Source organism: Glandiceps talaboti, chromosome 22, assembly GCF_964340395.1.
Source record: "Glandiceps talaboti chromosome 22, keGlaTala1.1, whole genome shotgun sequence".
Lineage (NCBI taxonomy): Eukaryota > Metazoa > Hemichordata > Enteropneusta > Spengelidae > Glandiceps > Glandiceps talaboti.
Window position 1 is genome coordinate 15,373,810 of NC_135570.1, and position 15,228 is coordinate 15,389,037.

General features: G+C 35.7%; 1 protein-coding gene across 1 annotated transcript in view; it reads left to right on the forward strand.

Annotated features, from left to right (window-relative positions):
* The window catches only part of LOC144452232 (NACHT domain- and WD repeat-containing protein 1-like), a 131,405-nt gene extending 117,657 nt beyond the window's left edge, over positions 1-13,748 (forward strand). Inside the window, exons 12-20 of the mRNA XM_078143285.1 lie at positions 1,056-1,645; positions 3,415-3,517; positions 3,933-4,012; positions 4,638-4,905; positions 8,282-8,440; positions 9,758-10,179; positions 10,662-10,857; positions 11,693-11,914; positions 12,701-13,748. Of these exons, the coding sequence (XP_077999411.1) occupies positions 1,056-1,645; positions 3,415-3,517; positions 3,933-4,012; positions 4,638-4,905; positions 8,282-8,440; positions 9,758-10,179; positions 10,662-10,857; positions 11,693-11,914; positions 12,701-12,951 (2,291 nt within the window). The 3' untranslated portion in view covers positions 12,952-13,748. The remainder of the gene's footprint in view (positions 1-1,055; positions 1,646-3,414; positions 3,518-3,932; positions 4,013-4,637; positions 4,906-8,281; positions 8,441-9,757; positions 10,180-10,661; positions 10,858-11,692; positions 11,915-12,700) is intronic.
* Positions 13,749-15,228: the final 1,480 nt, after the last annotated feature.

Genomic DNA, 15,228 nt, shown 5'->3' on the forward strand with positions numbered 1-15,228 from the left:
TCCCCAATTATTAAACTATCACCATGCATAATAGTTGTGTTTGCTTGTGATTATAAAAAGCAATATGACTTTCCAAAATTTGCCATGGTGGCACTCTACTTCCCGTCTGTGTGTACCTTGGGGTTATACATGGTATAGGTTACTTGGTTAATCATAGAGCACTGCTGCTTTCCTCGATGTCTGAACAATACAAAAAACATCCCTGATTTACACTTCTACAGAATACCAAGGGATAAAGTTCTTAAGAACCAGTACTATGAGGTGATGATACCCCCAATTTAAGCGAGGGCACTGTATTCTTAATTTCTTGTTTGCAGTCTGGAATTTACTTGTGTTTTTCATCATTTATTTACAACCACTTCCTGTATGTACAATTACAAACTTTTTACACATTTTGTTTTGTAAATTATTCAGTCACAAACATAGCTTTAGTCTAAATTGTGTGATATTGTAGAAAAAACATAGTAAAAGTTTTTCTTTTAAAGTTGCCATATGGATAGATGACGAATGGGTATTATTAGAGTGTAAATATAAACTCCATCAAACATTGTATAAAGACTATAGATCTCATTGACTTGAGTTTCAGTTTGAGATTAACGAGTTGAGTTGATTAGAGTCTTGATATGCCCCCATATCTGTCCAATAGCAATCCAAATTTGCCTTGAAAGCGTTGCTTGTTCTGGAAGTCACCATATTATCAGGTAATTCATTTCAATAGTTGACAAAATAAAAGACTACGTGTGATAATCAATCTGTGTTGTTGCACTGAGGATGTCGACCAAAACCCAAAATGTATGAATTTTTAACATTTGGAAGGGAAAGATTTAATAATATATCCAGATACATGTATTATTGTTGGGGGCTTTGTCTTCAAATGTTGAAGACTTGTTATTTAAAAAATTATTTTGGTTTCAATGAATTCCTCAAAACTTAAAATTCCAAAGTTTGTAAGTATTTCAGGGTAACAGCTAAGTGTAAATAAGACCATTACATGGAAATACTGCTCTATGGTTAGATCTTATCAGAATAAGTTTATTTTTGTCTCTTATAACTAGATGAGTACCCTCAAGATTTGGAAAATCTAGTACAGCAAGCAATGGAATGGTGCGACTTGTACACTAGGCCACTTCTTGTACCACTATCGTCATGGTTACCCAACCCCAGAGATGCTCTCGTGACCACCCTCCCCTGTGAGGGTCTGACTTGGATGACCGTCACCCAGGACAACCAAAATGTCATCTGTGCCACTCGTAGTAACACTGTTGCTGTCTATCACATCGCTTCAAAAGACCGCATTCGTGAATATCACGGACACGAGAACGACATCACATGTTTGCAGTTATCACACGACGAGAAGCTTATCGCTACGGGTTCCACCGATAAAACCGTGAGGATGTGGGATTTGGAGACAGAGAAGAGTTTATTTACATTGACAGGTCACGGAGGGTCAGTTACTTGTCTAACTATCTCACACTTAGATCACAGGATAATCAGTGGGTCATCGGATTGTACACTGAATGTCTACAGAGCCGATACAGGTGACAAACAACACACATTTGAAGGACATACCAAAGCCATCACAGCTCTAGCTGTTAATAGTTATGATGATGTGTTAGCTTCCGCTGCAGCAGATACAACCATTAAGGTAAGAGATATTGATTTGTATTACTTGAACATTTTTTAAATACTGCCCTCAGTGGCCAGATCAGAAAAAAAGAACAATATCACCGATGGTAGGATGTGATGGCACCACAAGTATTCAAGTATCATTCTATAATTTATTTCACATTTTTTACTTTTGATTTAAGTCAAATGGTTCACTGTATCCTTTAAACCAGGAAGCCAAGTCTCTGTGGACTATATACTGTACACCAACTGTACAGACAGGTGTTCTGTACACTTGGGTGGAGGGGGGGGATATATACTATGTTATGTTATACCATGTACAAGCCAGGTTCAGCAAAAAATATGGAATATATTTTATTATATACTCTGGTTTCTGTACGTCACAACAACGCACATCTTTGTCACAAAAACACATGTCTATGTCATTGATTCTTCTGTATTCACAATATTACTGCCGAGGGTATAATTATTCCCCTGGCCCAATATTTTTCTTCATTCAGCCAGAAAATACTTGTGACCCAAGAATTCTTCTCTTGTAGATTCGTAGTGACAAAGACCCCTTAGGTCACTCATATTTTCCTTGGCTGAACGAAGAAAAAATATTTGAGTATAATATCTAATTAGGATAGAGGATAAGTGGTTACTCTGAAATTACGTTGTAAAGATTGTGTTACTGCTTTCTTTCAGCGATGACTTTTATTATTTCTTCAATTTAATAACACGCATGTAAAGATTTGAAATCAATGTCTTAGTTTCCATGGTAACAATGAAATGTTATTAAGAACATGACAAAAGAAACCAAAAAGTACTCTAAAAATTATGTAGACTGGCAGTACTATACTTCAATGAAGTGGTAATCAGTCATTTCAATAAAATACCATGGTACACAGAAATTAGATAATCTTATCCTGACATGTTAACTTTAAGGACGACCGACCAATATCACACAAGCTCAATAAATGAACATAGAGGACAAAACCCCCTCCCCTTTCCCCTAAATGAACATTTACAAGTGTGACATTACACGTTTATATACAGTGTAAACATGATGAAAATTGTAGCAGTCACACTAATACTATCAATGCTATGTAAAAACATAATAATAATAATAATAATAATAAATTTATTGCCAGAATTTAAAGGTTTACAAAATACTCTAATCTTATCTACAAATGTACAAATATATCAAAATTAACAATTCAAATGTGCCATAAAATAGAACAATGTAGAGAATTACAAACAAATTTCTGGCTAGGGCCACAACAACAGTTCTTAGGAACTAGTTGAGCTTGTGGCCCCAAAGAAGAACTCAGTGTGATTATGCGGTGCGTTGTGTCAGACTGACAGCTTGGAAATGAATATAAATTCATTTGATAAAAAGAGAATGAAGTAAGAACAGAAACAATACACAAATTAATTTGAAAAAAAATGTTGTTTTAAATGCAGTTTAAAGTCGAGATGATGGTAAACACATTAAAATACTACGGTAAACCCAGCACTGTATATCATATTAGAAGTAAATTTTATCAACTTATATCAGAATTAAATACAGAAGCTTTTATTAGTGAAGGCGTGAACGTTTTTGAAATTTGGTTAGAAGTGTGAAAGTTAAGTTCAGCAAGCCCATTGACACAAGACCCCCCCCCCCCTGACCCTCTAAACGAATGAAGACAATTGTGCAACCATCCCTAAAGGGTTTATGATGAACCAAGTAATCTTGCTTCTAGCAAATACAAGGTCTTCACATATGATTGCTCTGTATAAAGACTGCCAAGTTTTATATTACAGGTTTGGAACTTGGATGATTTCACTTTATTGGAGGACATAGATACCCTGCAGTCATCAGTTATATGTATGACGTTATCACCCGATGATACTTTCATTGTCTCAGGTATGTATGACTGTCACTCCTAAGTCATGACCTCTTAGAGTTCAACATGTCAATGAATGATACAGTAGAAGTACACTTTGATCCAACATTTTGTATAACCCAGACTGAGGCAGTATTATTAATTGTTGGTTTTGTTGCATGACTGGTGTTACTTGTTAGTCATTTATGTTCAACTCCTTTTTAAGGGAATCTTGGACAAATTCAAATGTCTGTCCCTCAGGTTTTGTTTTTTAGCATCAACATCTGCCTATAAGAACCCCAGACTAGATTGAATGATTCATTCACCTTGTTTGTAATGGTTTTGTCAGTTAATATTTGTATGTTTGTACAGTTTTGTATTTTTAGAAATAAAAATGTGTCAACTGCCATTTTTTTTCAAAAACTGAGTTGCATAATAATTCAAATTTTATTACAGGATGTGAAAATGGTAAAGTGCAGTTAAACAGTCTAACAACAGGAACTGAAATACATTGTCTGGATACACATAAACACAAGGTGGGCACTGAAATACATTATCTATATGCACACAAACACAGGGTAATTTATATCTTTGTAGTAATTGCACCATCTAGAACTTTGTAGTATTTGAAAAGAATGAAACTCCATGAACTCGCCAAGACAACAGTACAAAGTAATTCATACATAATTCAGAATGCAAGAGTAAAAACAAAGGTATAAAAGAAAGACAAAATGAGGGCGCCATATATACCATAGCTACATGAAGAATAAGATTATTATTCTCCAATCTGTTTCTTCATTCAGGTGAGGAAAATACAAGTGACCTAAGGCACTGTGTCAATAAAAGTTGAAGCTAGGAAATGATAAAACTCTTTTTTCATGATTATTTTCAAGCTGAATTAAGAAAAATATTGGATATTAGAGGATGTTGTCTTTCATCTGCACAAGTTTAATTTTAGAAAAAAATTTGGAAAAAAAGTGACTTAATTTGAATGTTTGAGTTATGTTTCAAACAGAACCAATGATGTAAACAAACACTGTCATATGACATAGCATGATCAAGGTATAAACCCTGTATTTTCTGTTTGAATGCTTACAACTTGGCCTGTGCTTGCAATTAAAGTGAGCAACAATTGATGTTTGATTTATTTTGACTTTCCAGGTTTCAGCCGTCGCCGTGTCACAAGATGCTACCTATGCAATCGTAGGAACCACAGATAATTTAGTTCATCTGTACAACATGAAAACCAGAGATTTGATACGCACCTTTACTGGCCATACCAGTCCCATTACTTGTTTAACGGTCACCCAGGATGATTATTTTGTGATGTCGGCATCTTTTGACCAGACTATCAAAGTGTGGAATCTAGACAAACAACCTCAAAGTGAACCTAACCCTGATAACCATAGAGACCAAGTCCTCTGTGTCGGTATGTAGACTTTGATTGCATAGCTTTTTTTTTTTTTACAAACCAACAGTGGACATTTTTAGTTTAGCTCCTTCAAATAGAGAAACGCAGACCTGATGAAACTTTGCAGTGAAGAATAAAGAAGTTCATCAAAACTGTAAAATCTTGTTAAGATAAAATGTTCACAGTCCAACAAAGTTGTAAATAGATGACATTTTTAGGACTATCCTTTCCAAGAGCTAAATCCTCACACAGTGTTGAAAAATCTGTACTTATACTTTATTTCATGCACACATCTCTCTATCTACTCTGATGAACTTTCCAGCCTCTTCACCATTGAATGCCATCAGGCAATGCTGACAAGGTTTCTTCACCATTGAATGCCATCAGGCAATGCTGATAAGGTTTCTTCACCATTGAATGCCATCAGGCAATGCTGACAAGGTTTCTTCACCATTGAATGCCATCAGGCAATGCTGACAAGGTTTCTTCACCATTGAATGCCATCAGGCAATGCTGACAGGGTTTCTTCACCATTGAATGCCATCAGGCAATGCTGACAAGGTTTCTTCACCGTTGAATGCCATCAGGCAATGATGACAAGGTTTCTTCACCATTGAATGCCAACAGGCAATGATGACAAGGTTTCTTCACCATTGAATGCCATCAGGCAATGCTGACAAGGTTTCTTCACCATTGAATGCCACCAGGCAATGATGACAAGGTTTCTTCACCATTGAATGCCATCAGGCAATGATGACAAGGTTTCTTCACCATTGAATGCCAACAGGCAATGCTGACAAGGTCTCTTCGCCATTGAATGCCAACAGGCAATGCTGACAAGGTTTCTTCACCAATGAATGCCATCAGGCAATGCTGACAAGGTTTCTTCACCATTGAATGCCATCGGGCAATGCTGACAAGGTTTCTTCACCATTGAATGCCATCAGGCAATGCTGACAGGGTTTCTTCACCATTGAATGCCATCAGGCAATGCTGACAAGGTTTCTTCACCGTTGAATGCCATCAGGCAATGCTGACAAGGTTTCTTCATCATTGAATGCCACCAGGCAATGCTGACAAGGTTTCTTCACCATTGAATGCCATCAGGCAATGCTGACAAGGTTTCTTCACCATTGAATGCCATCAGGCAATGATGACAAGGTTTCTTCACCATTGAATGCCATCAGGCAATGATGACAAGGTTTCTTCACCATTGAATGCCAACAGGCAATGCTGACTAGGTCTCTTCACCATTGAATGCCATCAGGCAATGCTGACAAGGTTTCTTCACCATTGAATGCCATCAGGCAATGCTGACAAGGTTTCTTCACCATTGAATGCCATCAGGCAATGATGACAAGGTTTCTTCACCATTGAATGCCATCAAGCAATGATGACAAGGTTTCTTCACCATTGAATGCCAACAGGCAATGCTGACTAGGTCTCTTCACCATTGAATGCGATCAGGCAATGCTGACAAGGTCTCTTCACCATTGAATGCCATCAGGCAATGCTGACAAGGTTTCATAATTAGGATGACCCTATTTTTTGTCTGTTTCTCATTACCTGGCCGACCCAAATTTTCAGCTCCGACATCAAAATAACAAAATAATTTTATTTTCACCCACCCTTAATATTTTGTGGAATAGTGCCCTCTCTGGCAAGAATAAGCAAGTGTCTTGACTGTAGACGCCATCCATTATCATGGCAGTGACACTTGTTAATGAACACAGCATTTCTTTCATGATGGAAGTTAGTCAAGTAGGGGAGGCTGAAAACATGTCAGTTGTGTAGAGAAGCTGGGAAAGAGTTTCTTACAGGATCAAATTGGCTGGCTGACCTATAGCTGCCATGAAAAAGTAATGAGAAACATTTGAAAAAAGCATCACCCTTTCATACTGCAGTATTCTCTTATTGGTGTTTTTCTTTGTTCAGTTAAAACAGATAAGACACCTTAAGTCCTTACAGTTGAAATCAAGTAGTGACAAACCCCCTAGCACTCAGTTAGTGACAAACCTCCTAGCACTCAGTTAGTGACAAACCCCCTAGCACTCAGTTAGTGACAAACCCCCTAGCACTCAGTTAGTGACAAACCCCCTAGCACTCAGTTAGTGACAAACCCCCTAGCACTCAGTTAGTGACAAACCCCCTAGCACTCAGTTAGTGACAAACCCCCTAGCACTCAGTTAATGACAAACCCCCTAGCACTCAGTTAGTGACAAACCCCCTAGCACTCAGTTAATGACAAACCCCCTAGCACTCAGTTAGTGACAAAACCCCTAGCACTCAGTTAGTGACAAACCCCCTAGCACTCAGTTAATGACAAACCCCCTAGCACTCAGTTAGTGACAAACCCCCTAGCACTCAGTTAATGACAAACCCCCTAGCACTCAGTTAGTGACAAACCCCCTAGCACTCAGTTAGTGACAAACCCCCTAGCACTCAGTTAATAACAAACCCCCTAGCATTAAGTTTATTGTTGAAATCAAGTAGTGACAAACCCCCTAGCCCTCAGTTAGTGACAAACCCCCTAACACTCAGTTAGTGACAAACCCCCTAGCACTCAGTTAATTTCCAGCCTTGACAAACCCCCTAGCACTCTGTTAATTTCCAGCCTTGACAAACCCCCTAGCACTCAGTTAATTTCCAGCCTTGACAAACCCCCTAATACTCAGTTAATTTCCAGCCTTGACAAACCCCCTAATACTCAGTTAATTTCCAGCCTTGACAAACCCCCTAATACTCAGTTAATTTCCAGCCTTGACAAACCCCCTAATACTCAGTTAATTTCCAGCCTTGACAAACCCCCTAATACTCAGTTAATTTCCAGCCTTGACAAACCCCCTAATACTCAGTTAATTTCCAGCCTTGACAAACCCCCTAATACTCAGTTAATTTCCAGCCTTGACAAACCCCCTAATACTCAGTTAATTTCCAGCCTTGACAAACCCCCTAATACTCAGTTAATTTCCAGCCTTGACAAACCCCCTAGCACTCAGTTAATTTCCAGCCTTGACAAACCCCCTAATACTCAGTTAATTTCCAGCCTTGTAAAGAGAAATATTGGGGGAATATATAAATAGACCTGCACAAACTTGATGTAAGAAAAAAATGGGAAAATATGACAACTTTTGAATATTTTGCCTCATATTTCAAGCAACACAGAACCAATGGCATACATGTAGGTAGACAAGATATTTTTTTGCACATCACTGATATAATAAGGAAAATAAATACACACTAAGTGTAGTGGCCACATGTCTTATGATATTTTATGTTTACATCTTGACTTTTTTTCTTTCTTTTTTTTATTTTTATTTTTACATCTTGACTTCTCATATTTACATATTTCTGGTTGTTGTTTTGGTTAACAATATTATGAACTTGTCCTCAGCTATCTCTAAGGATGGTACCTATGCGATTACTGGTTCTAAAGATTGTACACTGAAGATATGGAACTTAGAAATCAGTCAAATAGTGCAATCTTTGGAAGAACATGAAAAACCTATCACTAGTGTGGATCTGTCAGAAGATTGCACATTTGCTGTCTCAGGTAAGTGAGAAGTTACAATGTACATACTTTACTGTACTATAATTTTATGTAATTGTGATAAACACAATGTCATGTAATCTAGCCATTGTTTCACTTTATAAACATCCTAAATTCTTGCCTTGAAAGAGTTCATACGGCAAGCATTATGAGAGAAAATAAAATTTTTTGCAAATTCTTAAATCTGCACTGGAGTAATATTTTTTAATCAGACATCCAAAAGACCACACCTAGTTTTTCACTGCCGACCCTCAACTTTTTGATGTATTCAAGAAAAAAATAATGAAATTGCAAAAATTGTGAAGTCTTGCAATAAATAGTGAATGCAGAAACTGACATCAACTTAAAAAGACAATATAAAACTGTTCTTTCAATCTGTAATGGCTGTACATCTGATGAGAAGAAATCAATAACACAGAGACCATATGGAAAACAATGGAAAACATAACTGCCTGAACTAGACACTCACATATATATATATATATATATATATATATATATATATATATATATATATATATATATATATATATATATATATATATATATATATATATATATATATATATATATATATATATATATATATATATATATATATATATATATATATATATATATATATATATATATATATATATATATATATATATATATATATATATATATATATAAATCTACCTACCCTACCTATTCAAAAAATGAGCGTAATCAGAACCACACAATTATTTTTTTTTTAGGCCCTATCAAAATAGTTTCAAATATCATTGTAATAGTAAATTAATCTCATAATAACTCCAATCAATTATACAAATAGTCACTTGGTATACAACTATTAAAGGCCCAATATGTACATAATTTGAATCGTTTTTAAGGGTGGTGGTTTATCCAACCACCTCACATCATACAGATTAGCATTCTATCCTCATAGATAATGCTTATCTTACCTTGGGGCAGTATAATGTATGTATGTATTATTCCTGCAATGTAGACTGTGCCTCAGAAATAAACTCATTATATTAACAACTTTTTGAAATATTTTTACAAGTGATTTACACTTTCACTGAAAGTATCATAACTATGCATATGTATTTTTTAGAAAGTAATACCAAAGCTTTAAAACGTACACAAAATGTCATAAAAGATATTGCTTTAATTTTTAATAAAAAAATAAAAAAATAAATGAATGTTGAGTATTCCAAAGTTATATATTTTTCAGAAAATAAATTGACATCTGATGAAAACTTGATGTAACTATTTGAGTTGTAGTATACAGTCTCAGAATTTAACAGGAATCTGTTTTGTTTGTACGTAACACAGGGTCTGATGATGCAACTGTTAAGGTGTGGAGTGTCAACACTGGTTTGGTGGTCGTTACTTTCTGTGAGCACAAGGACAAAATCACGACTGTTCGCATATTGTCCGACAACCAGCGTATACTGTCAGCAGATGCCAAGAACTCAATCAAAGTCTGGTTTGCTGAATCTGGAGAAGTTATCCTCTCATGCAATGGGCCATCAATTATGGTTACCACGACGCCCGACAGTCAGTTCTGCATCAGTGGTGATGCAAATGAGAAGATGAAAATTTGGCAAGTCGGTGATGGGAAGTCAGTGCACACAATCAGACATCTACAACCAATCACTTGTTTTACAGTGACCAAAGATAACCAGTTCTGTATAACAGGATCAGAAGATACATCATTGAAAGTTTGGGAAATTAAAACAGGGAAAATAACACAGGTATGTTCGGTACATTGGCAAGCATGTATTTCATTTGCAGTGAGAATATACACTGGAATGTAGATATAAAACACTGTGTGGATTGACTGTGATAGTGTTGTTGGTGTTATACAGGTTGTTGGTGCCCAACTTGTTATAGCTTGTGTTCCGTATACCACTACAGTCAGGCTTCAAACCAACTCAATGTTGGCTGGGTTTGATTAAAAAAATATCCCAGATCTATATGTAAGAAAGGTGACACTCAGTTTTACCCAATCAAACAATGCAGGATTTCCCTGGATATTCCGGTTTCTTCCTGTTTTAACCCTAAGGTGCTAGGACACTGCAAAAGTGGCGACCTTATGAGAATTTCTGAATTTGATTTTGATGTATATATTATTATTACCAATATGATACGTACATAAATGGTTTCACGATAGACTGGCCAAAAATGTTCAGTGCACTGAATCTTGTTTTCAACTGCTTTCTAAATGATACGACAGATCCTGGCAGACCATGAGGACGGAGTGACATGTGTGGCTGTAGCAGATCATAATCGCCATGTTGTGTCCGGTTCCGCTGATAAAACGTTGATAATTTGGAACATGATGACAGGCGAAGTAGATAAACGACTCACTGGACATTCTGATGGGGTTACTGCAGTCAGAATGACCACAGATGGCAGTATTGCAATATCAGGTAAAGGTCAAAAGGTCATGACCTAAGCTTGACCCTTATCTTAGAACTTTGAGTGTAACCATTCAATTAATTTAAAACAGAATAGTGAAATGCATCTGATCTTGGTCATTCTTTAAAGTGGACTTATGGATGAGAAATGGGTAGTTATTTTGGATTTTTAATTTTTAATATAAAACATTTTTATCATGACTTCCTACTTGAAATATTAACATGAAACAATATAGACCAAGTCATTAAAGTGGCAAAAGCTTAATAAATGTGTAAAATGTTTGTTATTTGTACTTTTTCTTTAATAATCTTCAGCTATTGTGCCTGAAGCCCCCAAAATGATTACCACATGTAACAATATCATTAATCAAACCATTTTGACTGTCACAATGAACTCTGCCTTTCTTCAAAACTGAGAGAGAGAGAGAGAGAGAGAGAGAGAGAGAGAGAGAGAGAGAGAGAGAGACAGACAGACAGACAGACAGACAGACAGACAGACAGACAGACAGACAGACAGACAGAGAGAGAGACAGAGAGAGAGAAAGAGAGAGAGAGAGAGAGAGAGAGAGAGAGAGAAACAGAGAGAGACAGAGAGACAGAGAGAGAGAGAGAGAGAGAGAGAGAGAGAGAGAGAGACAAACAGAGAGAGACAGAGAGACAGAGAGAGAGAGAGAGAGAGAGAGAGAGAGAGAGAGAGAGAGAGAGAGAGAGAGAGAGAGAGAAGAGGGAGAATTAAGTTCACTAGCATAACTTATTGGAAGAGCTATCGACCTTCCAATGTGAAAAAAACCTTTCAGTGTGTTTTCTTATCGTTTCCAATGTTTTTTCTTCTGTTTGTTTCTACCAGGATCAAAGGATGGTACATTGAGAGTATGGTCAGTACAACGAGGCATTCTAATCACGTCATTCTACATGCATGTTGGTGTAGTCAACCTAGAGATGTCATTTGATGCAAGTCATATAATTGTACAGTTAGCTGACGGTGGTCATGCTCCGTTACTTTGTCTACATAATAGTCCGGCAACAGACGTCAAATCACAAAGTCAAGTTGACATCAATCTTAATGAAGGTAATGTTATGTTAGAAAAAAATTTTCTTGAGTAAATTTTTTTTTTTTTTTATAGTCATGAATGTTATATTACTACTTTTATGGTTGTAACTGTTAGACTTCCTGTATTTAATCTTTGATTACCTCTATCTTCTTTATTTATCATTTGTTTTTTATTTTGTTGTTCTGAGAGTGAGTGCCTTCTTTCGACATCTAACACAATACCATAGAAGTTCACAATCAAATCCCATGGGTTAAGTAACCCACTCAATCAGTGAGAATGCATCTTATGTGGAAAATTTACTGGTACAGTACTTCAGAACACTTTGTTCCAACAGAGCTTGAGGACAGAATGCAGACAGTGATGTCTGTTATTGTGTCTGTGGTTCATTTTAACTGTAAGGCGGATTTTGATTGGCTATGTATACATGCAAGATTTGAACGTAAACTCCTATACTATTGTATCAGATGTAGTGAATTATTAAGACATTCACTCACCAAGCAAATGAGAACAAATGATAATTAATTTAGGAAATAGAGGTAAGATATCAAGTCGTATATTCACTATGTCAGATTGACACTTGCTAAAACTCAGAAACTAGAAATTTAGCTGAAGACATCTCATTCTACAGTATAATGCCAGTATACGTCAAGGAAGGTATACAGAAAAGTTAAGAAAAAAACTTAATGTAACTGTTGTAAATTTTGAACAGCTTTGATTCTGAAATTTGTTTTTTAAATTTATTTATCATGAAATTTAAGTTAATGTAATGCACCAATCAGGACTACCGTTTCATTTCTATGCAGATTCAGCAAGTATACTACCAATCAAACCTAAGCCACCATTGGTCAGTAAAGCATCAGTAGTGTTTCCACCAGCTGGTGGTCGCAAATCAACTGTAAGTCAGCCAACCATAGAGCAAGGCAAAGTAGTAGCACCTGGGACAACAAGCCAAACAACCAACAAGAAGTCAATAAATAATAACATCTCATCATCATCTGGTAGTAACGGAACACCAAAGAAAAACAAAAAATCGGGAGTTTGCGTTATTGTGTGAGATATGCTGTAAAAGAAGTTGTCGAAATCTGTAAATATTTTTGTCGGTTGAGATATATTTCATAACTCAGTATATATTAGTGTACAGAGAGAATAGTTTATCCCATCAGATATTATCATAGTTTCATAGTTTTGACTTGAAGGCCATATTATTGGGGAGGTCATAGGTCACAATGATATAACATATTATAATGTCAAAGGTCACAATATGACAGCTTTATTATTTTGAGGTCATAGGTCGCAATAATTTTGATGCCATAGGGTGTGTTTGGATGCACTGATGTTTGACACAAGAACAGCCACAGAGGGCAGCCTTCTATTTCTTTAATATAGCGTTCTTGCACAGGTTGCCAAAATGCAGAATATGGCCTAATGAATCACAGGGGAAGGTTGGGACATTTCTGTTAGGAAGCACAGTTTTTGCATAGAGTGACTTGTTTGCTATCAAAGTCACTAAAAATAAAATTTGATAGAGAGCAAAATTGGGACAGTACTGAGTTCTAGATTTGATACACCATCATTGATTCTGTGGCAGCCATCTTGTTCTGATTGTCTCCTGATGATGGGACAGCCTCAGCAAATACATGGTCAAACATGCACAAGGTTCTCCAACATAGTCAAAATTTCTATTGGTGTTTAGAACAGAGTACCAAATGTACCCTTTTGGTTGTATAAATATAAATATAATATATATATCATTATTTTGTATCATTCAACTTGGCAACCATTTTGTGTACGTACGCTTGGCGGTTATTTTTATGTAAATACAGTTCAGTATACAAAAGATGTCCTTGGAGAAATTCAGGTGAAATTTTTTTCTATGTTTTATTGTTTGTAGAATTTGAAGGTGATTGGTGACTTGATTAAATAAATATCACCTTTAAGTTTAAGTTTAAAAAAAAATTGAATGCAAGAGAAAGAGTAGTTTTAGATATACAAACTATTTGTAGACACAATTTCACTAGGTACTAATTGAGCACTTCTAAAACATTTGCATTTTGCATTAATTTTGGATACTCACCTGGCAAACATTCTATCACTGTACTGCTTGTATTTTTCTATCCAATAGAATTATCATTTACTAGTCATGTGACGTATTGTGTCCAATAGGAGTAAACTCTGTCATGTGATACCATCTAACCAATAGGAATGAACTTTATCCTTTAGTAATTTACATGTTTAGATAATTTGTATACCTTGTTCTAGGTACCTTCTGTATATAGAATTTTTAGGCAGTTTTAGTGAATGAAATTTCAGAATTGATGTATTTTTTATGACTATTCCATTACGTAGTTGCGATGTCTTTAAGAAATAGAGAAACCAACGTGTCAACTTTTATGAGTTACATGCAAATACAAAATTTGTAAGTTTGTAACCATGTGATATATATAGTTACTGTTCCTAGTTGTTCAGTTTTTGAGATTGTCTGTATAAATTCCAAATTCTTCTCAAAATTATTAAATTACCACATTTCATCTAATATTGCACACTTAGTTATAAATAATCTGTCAGCACATTTCGACGAAAACAAAATCAAATCTGGAATGTTGGATTTAAGAATGTCGCCCTCTATGGTGATTTATACCAAGACTTTTGTTTTTGCAAAATCGACAGGTGTTAGAAAGAAGGCAAAACTTTTGTCTTTATGCTTGTGTCCTATTGTAGTTGCGATGTCAATGTAAATAATACATGAATTTATTGAAATAATGTAATTTTATAGTTAATTATTCTTTTCAGAGTTAGTAGGGAAGTGACTAGATGGCTTTGTACAAATAGTACACTCCCATATAACTAGACTTCATCATTAGAAATTCTTCAGAGTATCACACATACTGGCTATGTATAGAAAACATTGCAATATATTTCTTCTGTGTGTACTTAGGGCAATAGGTATTAATATTTTAGGGTCTAAATAGGTACTAACATTCTAGGGTCTAGAATATCTAACTTTGTAGTTTTTGAATACTGTTGTCTAGCCAACATTACCTACCTGTATTTCTCAGTCAGTGTCCCATTTAAGTCACATGGTAGATTTGTTATCACGCTGGGTCAAAGGTCGTGCTTTTGTCAAAGAAGTGTGTTGTATCACATTTGCACAGACTGTTTGCTGTTGAAATGTACTAGCCCTTGTGATAAAAACAAACAGTAGCTTTGTTCTGACACATCGTACCATAGGCATTCCTGACTTCTGACTTAGGGAAAAAAATTGGTTTACAATATCACATAGAAATTGCAAAATAATACTTCTTGTAAAATACTATGGCAACATTTGTTGCAG